Source organism: Oreochromis niloticus, linkage group LG5 (genome assembly GCF_001858045.2).
Source record: "Oreochromis niloticus isolate F11D_XX linkage group LG5, O_niloticus_UMD_NMBU, whole genome shotgun sequence".
Lineage (NCBI taxonomy): Eukaryota > Metazoa > Chordata > Actinopteri > Cichliformes > Cichlidae > Oreochromis > Oreochromis niloticus.
The window spans coordinates 27,822,446-27,834,267 of NC_031970.2; the positions used below are offsets into that span (position 1 = coordinate 27,822,446).

At 39.9% G+C, this 11,822-nt stretch overlaps 1 protein-coding gene across 2 annotated transcripts; it reads left to right on the top strand.

Moving 5' to 3' along the window:
* Positions 1–256: 256 nt before the first annotated feature.
* On the top strand, positions 257–11,641 carry fam219aa (family with sequence similarity 219 member Aa). 2 transcript variants are annotated; one of them, XM_003441564.4, is made up of 6 exons: positions 257–503; positions 5,074–5,170; positions 5,744–5,837; positions 6,532–6,612; positions 8,192–8,267; positions 8,706–11,641. In XM_003441564.4, the coding sequence occupies exons 1-6, from the start codon at positions 444–446 to the stop codon at positions 8,862–8,864; spliced, it is 567 nt and encodes a 188-aa protein (XP_003441612.1). In that variant the 5' UTR covers positions 257–443; the 3' UTR covers positions 8,865–11,641. The 2 variants fall into 2 exon arrangements, with proteins under 2 accessions (XP_003441612.1, XP_005469309.1); XM_005469252.3 differs by having other exon boundaries at positions 8,192–8,246.
* Positions 11,642–11,822: the final 181 nt, after the last annotated feature.

An 11,822-nucleotide genomic window follows, 5' to 3' on the forward strand; every position in this document is an offset into this window, starting at 1 on the left:
TGGTCTGAAAGCTTCAGACATAACTATGCTAAATAAGGAGAGTTTATTATATAAAGGAAACAAGTGTATTTTTATATTCAATAAAAAAATCAAACAAACACCCCCCTCCCCCTCCACCCCCCCCAAAACAAAAAAACAAAAATGGACGTATGCTTGTCTTTGCAATTCTAACTGAAAAACACGAATTTGGTTCACGGCGCATTTCCAGTGAGGATCTCATCTCTGATTGGACGGCTTTTTCCTGAATAATTTATAGACCCGGAAGTGGGGCGGTACTGCTGTTTTGCTGTCGAGTCACCTCTGTCAGGATGGAAGAAAACGAGCAGCTATCATGCTGATTAACGAAGGATGCCGACTGCCGACCACCATAAACCTGGCATAGTTCGAGTACATTCGACGTACAGCTTAAACCCCTGCATCGTTTTCTGCGACGCTTTGGCAAAATGATGGAAGAAATCGACAGGTTCCAAGTGCCTCCAGTTAACGGAGAGACACAGCCTCTGGTAAGAGACGAAAGACAAATCCCCCCACCCAAAAAACAAAATCATGTAAATCAGTTTTTAATGGAGGCAAAAGGGCAAGTTTTAGTGTCGCCTGTGTGGTTTTATAGTGACAGCCGTGTCATGTAATCTGCCTCTGAGCTAGCCGATAAAAATTTGAAGCTCTGGGACAAGCTGGCTCTGTGGGATGGGTGTAAATCGAACATCTATAGATGGAAAGGAAAGGAACGCGTCTGTTGGTTTCTCTGTACAATAAATATATTAGCATTACATGTAATAACTGATAGATGAACAAGCCGTTACTTTTTTTTCTATCATAGCAATTAAACTGCGCACTTTGCAGAAATCGTGATTCTTTCAAATCCACGTCAGTATGCGCTTGTTTACATCAATAGCTGACACAGCTCACTGTTTTCACATTTCGTCATTTGGTGACGTCTTATTTGGGTCGGGATGGGTGAGTCCAAATGATCGCGTGAATCGAAGCTTTGTGTCCATACCCATACTGCGGACTCAAGTGTGGTAATAGTTGGCTCGAGCAGGCCCAAAGTAAGAGGATAGTCCCTCCAATGACAAGTTTCGAGACCTGTCAGAAAAATTGAAATGGATTTACTTCAGCATCAGCAACTCTTACCGTTGCATTACCGTTTCCTTCTGCTTATAATGTTTCTCTCTCACACTAGATTTGAAATAAGTCGTGGTCACTAGTGACAAATTGAACAACTGGCCTCATTCCCTGCGTTCAGTTTTGCGTTCATTTTTCATCTTTTATATCAGCAGTACATCACTGCGAGATAGTACTAACACAGAAGCCTTCTTCTTCACATGTGAAACAAAGCAGCCTCAAACAGCTGCCCTTTTTTCCTTTTGCCTCAGGGGGTTAGGCAAAAGCAGAGCTCCAAGTCATACTGTTCATATTATACCCGTGGTTTTCCAGCCTTACTACCCCTGAGGAAATCACACAGTCTCACAAAGTCTCGTTTGCTTTGTGCATCAGCGATCACCTTGCTGTGTTAAGATCAGATCAGTTTGCACTCGTGTTTCATCCAGAGAGGTTTCCTTGTGAAGCTGATCAGAGATGGCCCTGCTTGGGCTGTGCATATAGTGGCGGTGGTCAGCACGTGCCCTAAAAGTCTTGAAATCGCATTGTGTATTCCTTTTCATCTTTAAACTGTAAAAGGCGATGTGGGTTTAAAAATATTATTTTACAGTTCAGCTCACGATCTCAGCCACTGAGCCACATATGGCCGTGCATTTTAATGCTAATAACTTCATTGTGAATGGGATGCTTGAATGCTCATGGCACCTGCCTCTTTGTCAGGACTCCGTTTCACACAAATAAATCAGATTAATACTCAATTTTGAGCTGTTTAATTCCTTTTCTATATGATACTTTTTCTTTCAGTGGGAAAAAAAAGCAACTTCCCCGAGAACTTCCCTTTTATGCTCTTCAGCACAAGAACATCTGACAGTGATTACTGTAGGCTACATCTATTTATGGAAGATTTCCCTGCAACACACTGAGACAGCAATATAGTCATCACTGCCTTGCATAAGGAAAGCATTCAGTTGTTTTAAAGGCCACCTGATGTATCAGTCTTAGCTGCTATTGGCTAGTGGATGGCCGTGATGCATAATCCTAGCAATCGCTTGGTGCTTATGCCGTGTCAGCAACCTTGTGGCTCTTCATCATCACAGGTAGAAAAGAGGTTGCAAGCAGGACGACAGAGTGAATGAATGTGTATGCGAATGCATGCTGAAGGTCAGGCCAATGGCCCATGTTTTATTGTCATACATATAAATAAATATAATGCCCCAAGTGTCATAGATCATCCTTTAATCTTTCATCAGTAGTTGTCAGCAGTCAATACACGATCTTTGGGGAATATCTATGCTCTTAATGCATGTTTTATAAGGTCTAGTTCAATTTGATCTCATTTCGTTGCTTAGAACCACCTAATATCTTCCACGATGGCTTGATTATCATTTGGGTTTGGAAACGTTAAATTCAATTCTTTGGGCCAACCTTCTACCTAATGCAAGGTGTTCTGGGTTGTCATATTCCAGGGCCTGTTTTAACTTGTTTATCGTGGGTACCTGCTACTTGCCGTCTGTAATTGTGCTGTCCTATTTTTTAAAAAGTGGCAGGAATTTCTGTCACAAACAGCTTAATACCGAATCCTTTTCATTATTCACTGGCAGGCTCTGCTGAAAAATTTCAAAAGGATTTATTTGACAGGCGGTGTGACCGTACAACATCACAGCATCTTTCTGTAGTGGAAGGAAAGCGCGAAGAAGCAAAGTAAAAATCCGGTGGGTAAGCCTGAGGATCTAAGGGACGGGCCTGTCACAGAACAGAAGATATTTGTGCTTGTTATGGTGGGAATACCTCATCTGTGTGCTGTGATTTCACAACCTCCTTTAATGTGTGTATCGCATCCACTATTGCAGTTTTCATGAATTTTTTTTGGTTTTAATGATTGTGCTGCTGAAAAAGCACACACAAACTGCTCTGTTTTACAGTTGTTTGGAATTTGTATCTAACATACATTGTGGGTGGCTCCATAGCCTACTGGTCTACACATTTGTCTAATATGTGAAAGATCCCTGGTTTGATCCTGGGAGGAGACGCGAATCCCCTTTGGGGTTGTGTCAGGAAGGGCATCCAGTGTAAAAACTCCTAAATCAAACATGCAGAGCTACCCGCTATGGGCCACTCGTTGAAAATAGCTTTTTATCTTTTAGCTTATCTTTTTTTTTTTTTAAAGAGGTCATAATTGTAACTTGTCAGAGGCTTGTCATCATTTTAAAATGTATGTAAAAATAAATATGTTAATAAATACATTTAAATTTTACATCCTGTAGAAGCAAACAGTTGGGCATTTATCCATTTGTGACTGAAACAAGTTCATGCAGAAAATAGCTGCATGTTTTATTCCCAAATCTGGAGCTACATGTCCATCCTACAAAGTCCAACTGGGAATTGCTAATGGGGGAAACCCTAAAGCCGAGGTGAACGCCTTCTTTTCTGTTAGTCAGTAGCTACAACTAAACTTTACCCTTCACAGCAATTATTACTACCGCTGTCCTGATCAGGAAGGCACAACAGCAGCTCCACTTCCTAAGGGTCCTGAAAAACAATGCCCTAGCCAAGGAGCTGCTGTTTGTCTCTCTGTAGATGCTCTATTGAAAGTGCACTGGCATACTACATCCCAGTGAGGTTTGCCAGCTGCACTGCTCAGGAAAAGACAGCAATCCAGAGAGTTGTCAACACAGCACAGAAGATCATCGACTTTGCTGTACTCTTCTTGGAGCTCTACATGTCCAACTGCCACAGTGTGCATAATATATAAATAAAATGCAGACCTGTTTAATGTAAATGCAAAACTGTTCGCTATATATAATTTGTAGATGAATACTGTGTTAAAATGAGGCACATTAGGTTTAGCTTATCTAATGTTACATAATTGCCAGCACTGTCTGCTTACTCAGCTTTTTTCACCCATAAACAGATCGATATGTAACTGCAAAGCATTTCGTTTATTACTCAGCAATTCTAAAAATATTTCACCATTTAAATGTGATATTATTCTAAAATATAATAAAATTGTTGTTTGTCTGCCAGTTTGTCAGCAAGAAGATGCAAACTTTCCAAGCTGAGTGTGATGAAACTTTGTTTGGAGGCGGAGTTTTGGCAGAGGAAAAACCCATTACATTTTGGTGCGGTTCTGGTTTACATTCTTTAAAATTGCAAACCGCAGCATCATGTCCTCTCTGAGAGGAACAGTAATCAATTTACTGTCTCTGCTAAATGATTATATATCAGCTCTATTTGTCTTTTAGAATTGACCCGAACTGGTATAGTATTGTAAGTGTTTCAGCCATCCACCACTACTTATTCATTTTAAATTGTCGTAGCATATTCATACAGGGAGCATACGCTATTTCAGATACACCACTGGTATGAATTTTTAACTTAAAGTGTCAAATTTCAGCTCCAGATATTTGCTTGCTTAAAGCCTTCTTTAAATATAGCACCCATTTCTCTGGAGAGTATTCAAAGTTATCGAAAGCCAAATGCCTGGTAGCCTTCGTTCATGTGGCCCGCTGAGTCCCACACAGCGCAACAAGGGGAGGCCTGTGGGATCAACATAATGTGCAGCTCTGTGAGGAGAGGAGGCCAAGTGCGGCCTAGCTCCCCTCTCTGAATCTGGCGAAAGTGTGGCTTCAACAGCAACCCCCTCTGTTCTCCCACAGCCAACTCCCCATGCAATCACCGCTTGCTCACACATGAAAGAGCGAGCCGCTAACATAGGCCGAACACTCAAGCCTATTGATGCTGCAATCCAGGCAGCGATAGAAGGCTGCAGGAAACTTTCCAGGGTGCTTTACCCGAGTAGGTTCTAAAGCAGGCTGATTTGCCAGCTTTGTTGGTTAGTAATAAATCAGACAATCACTCTCGTCTGAGTGAGTTGACTGGACTTTGTTCAGTCTCACATACCTCTACACTAAAGAGTTAAATACCAGTCGTAAATAAAGAAACACAACCTAACACATATTTCTTTTTCTCTAGGACCCCGCAGCATCTTCCACCTCAGAGGCAGAGCCTGACACTAAGGGAGAAAGTGTGGCCATGAACTACAAGCCCTCGCCACTGCAGGTCCAAATAGGTATTGTAGTCAACACACAGCAAATCAATGCATGACATGTCTTCATGTTTATCATTTAGAAATCAATTACCTTTGCTGTGGGATACCACAGTATGCAGGTTTGCTTTGCTGTGTCATCCAAAGTCAAGATGAGGCCATAAACATCGAGCACCCTGCGATATTTCGTATCTATACTGGATGTCAGTGAAGTTATTTTCCTTATTATTTGCAGTCAGCTTACATTATCCTCATCTTACTATCTAATAACTACAGAGACCAGCTGTCTAACGGATGCTGTGTGTGTTGCCACTTCTTGTTGACCTTGATGTTTTTGTGGCTAAAGAACCCATCAAAACTTGGCTGATATGGGACAGTCCTAATAGATGCCATATTAAAATGACCTTACACCTCACAGTAGCCTTGGTTCACTACACTGTGGCATACTGTATTATATGGACTGCATTTGGATAAAGCAATTTTGACATGAAAACAGGAAACTCAATAAAAAAAAAACAAAACAGTCAAGAAACAATGCCAGTGTTTTTAGCTTAATTGGTGCATTTACTGATGACCTCACATCCTGTGGTTGCCCAGAGAAACAGAGGGACCTTGCCAGGAAGGGATCGGTGAAGAATGGCACCGTGGGAAGTCCTGTCAATCAACAACCCAAGAAGAATGCCAGGACAAGGTAGCGGCTTCCACTGCCTGTTTGTTTCTCTGTTATTCTGACCCGCTCAGCCACAAATGTTACACTTTGCGCTCATTAGCATCACAAACAATATGTTTTTGGGGTTTTTTTCTTTTTTTGCATCTTCAGTTCCCCATTCAGGGTTGAAACTCATAGCGCCTGAAATGCAAAACATGAGGACTGTGCGTCCTCTGAAAAGGCTTTATTTGCTGCAGTGCTGCTTGGGATGCCATCAGACTCCTTAATGCTATAGCAGAATGCAATACGGCTTTTTAGCAAAGGCATATTTGGCTGTTAGTGAGTGGGAATGCTGATACAAGTGTTAAAACATTGTGAGTAAAACAAGTGCAACCCACAGTATTAACTACGGTCGCATCTGTTTAATCCCACTCCCTGGTGGATTAGTGGAACTATAAGAAAGGCTACCCACTGGTCTGAACCCACATTCTCTCAGGCAGAAAGATAATCTGGCACTGCCTGCTGTCGGAAAGCTACAGATTAGCCTCAATTTAGGGGGAAATGAATGGCGTGGATGATGGATGAATGGCATACATATCACAAATATGAAATGCTGTTATTTGATTCTGTGACTTTTACATTTGCAGGTATTGCAGGTACAGTTGTGTCTGTGCTGATTGCTTTTTTAAGTTTACTTCTAATATAGAAGTGTGCTCTTCTCCATTCTCTTTTGTAGGCTGGTGGTGCCAAACAAAGGCTACTCCTCCTTAGACCAGAGCCCAGATGAGAAGCCTCTGGTAGCGTTGGACACAGACAGGTAGGTACCGTACATGTTGTCACGTCGACTTAATTAAAATAAAATTGTTTTACAGACAGATGTTTACATATTTTTGGGAAGAGTGGAGATGAGCTAAAAAGACAAACTGCCTTGTAGAACTTGTATTTTTTGTAGGCCTTTCTCTGTCATGCCGGCACATTAATCCAAAGAGTAACTTGAGAGAGTCCCTAACAGACGGTATCCTAAAAAGGGGTAAAGCCTCTCCCAGGGCTCCGGATTAGAGGATAGCGGGGTGAGGATTTGGACAGGCAAAAGCAGCTCAGAGAGAGCGCTCACATCCACCCTGTGCCAGCAGGACAGTATTTGACACAGATGAGTCCCACCCTTCGCACCCCCTTGTGTTGCTACATGTGGCAAACCCACTCTTGTAAAATGAGCTCTCTGATAGCCAACAAAGCTTACATCATGTATTGCATCATATACTCTGTCTGACAAGCTTTCTCTGACTCATAGCCTCGCGGGATGCCCATTTGTTCATTGTTCACATTTTAGATTCATGTACACGTCCTTCACTCAATGTCTCCCTGTTTTACTCTCTATATATCTCTATATCATCTTTCTCTACGAAGGCAACATGACAAAAATTGACGAAACCTTTGTCTGAATAAATTTTGAGCTTAAATATGATACAGAAATTAAAGAAAATTTAATTTACTATTTTTAATTACATATTTTTTCCTAAAAGTCTCTCAGAAAAAAGCCTAGGAGTCGTTCTGCTGTTGTTTGTCCAGCATCACTCAACACTTTAACACAACCTACTGCAGGCTATAATATTCTGTTATTTCTTATCTCCGTCATTTGATAAATTTCATGTTAGTCACGGACCACTTACCAAAGATGTTGTATTGCATTCCAATTAACACTTTTAGTTCCTTTTTCTCACTACAGCCCAGATCAAACACACATTTTTAATTGTTTCTGGTCCTGTAAAGCCGCCACTGACTCTGCTAAATATAGAGTAGTTATGGAGGCGTTGGTTATGCTAATGATCAGATCTCATGAGTGCATATCTCATCGTGCATAAGTGACATTCATCAGCCTGTAATAAGCGATTTACGACAGCTTTGTCTAACTAAGAGTCTTTAACATGAAACTAGAAAAAAAATGTTTCTGTGAGGTCCAGTAGTTTGAAAATTTCACCACTTTATGTTTCCCTTCAAAGGTTATATTCAGATTTACTTAGAAAGATGAATATAACAGCTTTAATTAATATAATCCCTTTTCAAAGAGAAGTGATGCTCAGGTAGTGTAAACTGCATGCATTATGTTGGATAATAGCTTCTGAGTTTCTAGTGGAACTCTGGAGGTTTGCAAGGCTTAAAATGTAAATATCTTTATCTGGAGAATAAATAACCCCAATAGAGGCTGTAAATGTGATACAGGCAGTCATGAATCAGTAGACTGAGTTCTGTTAACCGTAATCAAAATATAAATTGGGATACTGCAACCGCTGCAACCAGCTTCAATTCCCACTATTTCATTATCACTACAACTTACTGTTACATAGACGCCCCCCACTACATTTTTAATGTCTAACCACTGATGTCGTGTCTTGCAGTGACGATGACTTTGACATGTCCAGATACTCCTCATCAGGATATTCCTCAGCCGAGGTGAGATGTCTGAGGGACCAGGTATTTATACACATATTATATTGTTTCACAGCATCGTGTGGTGAAATCACGAAAACCGCCATGTGATCACACACTTCCTTTGTCACACCAGATGTCTGTGCGTATGTGCGTCCATTCAAGTGTACACTGGCGTCGTCGATCTTTCACTCACACTCACCTGTAATGACTTCTCCATAATTGTCATCTGGATAGATTTGTTCCTTTTCATTTCTTCCACTTAGAGTAGGATAAATATATAAATTATTTATATTTTTTTGGTTCTTGACTCAAGCCATTGCATCAGTAAGTTCTCTGTACTCTGCTATATTTCTGCTTTGTGTGTCTTTTTATTAATTTAGACTACGAAGATTTATTTTCTCTATATTGATCAATGCTATATATTTCTAGAATCAGCATAGAAAGTTGATGCCTGATGCCTTGTTTCTTTGGGTTTTAAAGCAGATCAACCAGGACCTGAACATCCAGCTTCTGAAGGACGGTTACCGACTCGATGAGATTCCGGATGATGAGGATCTGGATCTGATCCCTCCTAAAGCAGTCAACCCCACTTGTATGTGCTGCCAGGCTGCTCCCTCCACAGCCTGTCAAATCCAGTAGCGCTAACCCCACCTACACAGTCTCCTCCCTGCCACCTGTACTGAGGCCAACAACTGACCAGAGTGGCAACAGAGGAAGAAAAATTAAAGGCTGGCAAAGGCACAAAGGGAAAAAAAACAAAACAAGGGTTTATAAATGCGAAAATTGAATATGTACAGTATCTGTGCATGTTCCTCCTATGGTAGGATCTGTGCATCTTACTTCTGCATTGTTGGTTCAAAAGGGACTCGACTGATGGCAGAAACATTACCTCTAAGAGAAACACACGACTTTGTTTGAACTTCCATCTCATGCTTGTGGATTTTCTGGCTTAAACGGACCGCGATGGTGCAACACTGGTGAAGAAGAAAAACCGTAAAATAGGATGACAGGAGCTCAACCAAATACGTGCGATGGTGACAGGTTGTGATTACCTTGTCAGCCGCCCATCCAAGCAGATGACTTCTTCTACTGATGTACACAAAGGACAAGAAGAGATCGGAAGCTTTGTAGTGGCCATTGTTTTTTCTTTTTTTTTTCTTTCAGCCAGTCTGCTTCGTCTTCCTGTGTATATATGTGTCAAACGTGATGTGTCTGATTAAGCCCAGGAACACCGTGCTAAACCATCAAGCTGCCGAGAAAACACTAATGCTATAATAAAGTAGTAATCCAGATTTTTTTCTTTTTATTTATTTTTTATTTTACATGTTTATCTGTAACACAAAGATTGTACTGGGCCGTTGTTTTATATTTAGTTTAAAAAAAAAAAGAAGCAGAAAAATGCATGTTGCCTGTTAACACTGTGCCCAGATGACCAGCCTGTGCAGATAATTTATCTGTTTTTATTGACCTCTTAGCACATCCTTGTGCTGAGGAGACATTAATGTGCTTTCAGAAACATAGTTAATCTCATTTAGGTTCACATACTGTAATATCAGTAAATCTAGTGAAACCATTCTGATAGTGTCAGCTCAGCGAGTAAGTGTGTACTTAAAGTGTGTTTGTCTGCATTAGCCTCCCTCAGTGACGGTTCACATAAACTTAGGAAAGTAGTAGAAAGAAAAGGGCTTGGAAATTGGAAATACATTGGTAGGGATGTAGTATTGGTCACACATACAGGCTTCTGAAGGATGTTGAAGTGATCTCATAATGCTTGGATGCTGATTTTCTTTTTTAATCTTATCTTTTTCCTCTATTTTCCCTCATTCTTCTTCTTTTTTTTAGATAGGAACATTAACATGCCATCCCTTTTATTTTTACGTTTTTTGTAAAGTAAGAAACGAGTGCATATTTCTTGAGTAATAATATAACTCATTGATGTGGGGACAGAATCTGTACGTGTAGCACATGATGCCAGTGCTTTATGCCATTCAATATTTTCAGGTTCTATAGAAACTGGTTTTTTTTGTTGTTTAAATGTACTGAAAGAGCATTATTTGTTTTCCTTTATTCTCTTTAATGATTTTATTACACTGAAGATTGGCAGAACTCTGCAGACAACATATTTATTTTTTGGTTGAATCGACTCTGAAAGAAATGATCATGTAAGGTCGCGCCGGCTGCATCAGAAAAATTCAAGTAATGAGCTTTTAGAAGTGTACCACTCTTTATGATCATGAAGCATTCAGAGACACCATCTCTTTAAAATAATTTCAAAATCGATGAGCTCTACAGCATGAATGAAACATAGCTGATAGTGTACCTGTGAGTCTGTGTGCACTTTACATTGAATTGCAGTGTATAGTAACAAGAAGTACTGACGAATATTCAAGGAGTTACAAATACTGTGCATCTACAGTGCAGAGCCTCATTTTGAGTCTCTTGTTAGATGCGCGGCTGTGTTTCTGGGGGTTCTGTCAAAGCTGATAATGTGTTGATTTCTTTTCTGTTTTTCTGTTTTGATAATGAAAGACTACAAAAAGCACCAGTAACAATCAAGATCTAAAAGATTGATGCGATTGGAGATACAGTGTGTAATGTTTACCTCCTAAAGGACTCCATCTTGCTTTTGCTTTTTGTTGTTTACTTCTTTTTTTTAAAGTTTGTAGTGGTGGTCATCAAGAGATGAACCTTTGCACTGTACTATATATAAGGAAGTAGTACCGTATTTATAGCATAAAACAACTCAAACTTGATTGGATAGAGATAAAAAACTATTTATCTGAATGAACAATTCAGAAAATATTGCTTATTTCTCTTTTATCCCTGATAGAACCTCAGTGTTTCTGCAGCATTTGATTTAGAAAAGTGCACACTAAAAAGTCTAAAAATAGTTTACATTTTGCAAAAAGGTGCCATGTGTTTAGACAATAAAATCGTGTGCAAAAAGTAGAAAACGCCATCAACAGCACAGTAGGTAATTTAAAATGTCACCAGTGTAGATAGTAGGTGGACGCACAGTTAGCATATATGACGAGGAAGTGATTGCGTGTGACTGTGGAGCTGTATTTTTTTTTTTTTTGTACCATTATCATCATCCTAATGGATTTTCACACAAGTCATCACAATTATCTTCTGCTGAGTGCAATACTTGTGGCTGATGTATAAATTAAGGTGTAGCTGACTTCTTCACTGACTTGAGTTTAGGGTAATTTGTTGTAATTGAAGCTATTTATTTGCAGTTGTGTGTTTTTTGTTTACTTTCACATGTGGGAAATAATTCATACACAGACTGAAGCTTTTTATTTGTCCGATGCTTGTTATGATGATTGTGAACAGGTTCCATTTAGATTTTAATAGTGTTAAAGTTCTGTGTATAGTACAACATATCAAAAAAAAATAAATATTAGATATCTCAACTTTGATGGTGCCGTGTGACTCTGTAATATCCAGTTATATTCTTTAACTTCTTTAGACTTGGGTAGTTGTCCCTGCAGGAGATGAAACAAACAGCTACTGGCTGGAAGAGTTTCCTTGCCTTCCCTGCAGAGACTCTGCTGGTAATGGGTGATTGCCTACTGAAGTATATGACATTACGTC

Excerpts from the sequence above, each read along its gene's own strand:
- fam219aa (XM_003441564.4), top strand. The coding sequence starts at position 444 with ATGATGGAAGAAATCGACAGGTTCCAAGTGCCTCCAGTTAACGGAGAG. Across the intron at positions 504-5,073 it reads ACGGAGAGACACAGCCTCTG|GACCCCGCAGCATCTTCCAC; the intron begins GTAAGAGACGAA and ends CTTTTTCTCTAG. Across the intron at positions 5,171-5,743 it reads GCCACTGCAGGTCCAAATAG|AGAAACAGAGGGACCTTGCC; the intron begins GTATTGTAGTCA and ends GTGGTTGCCCAG.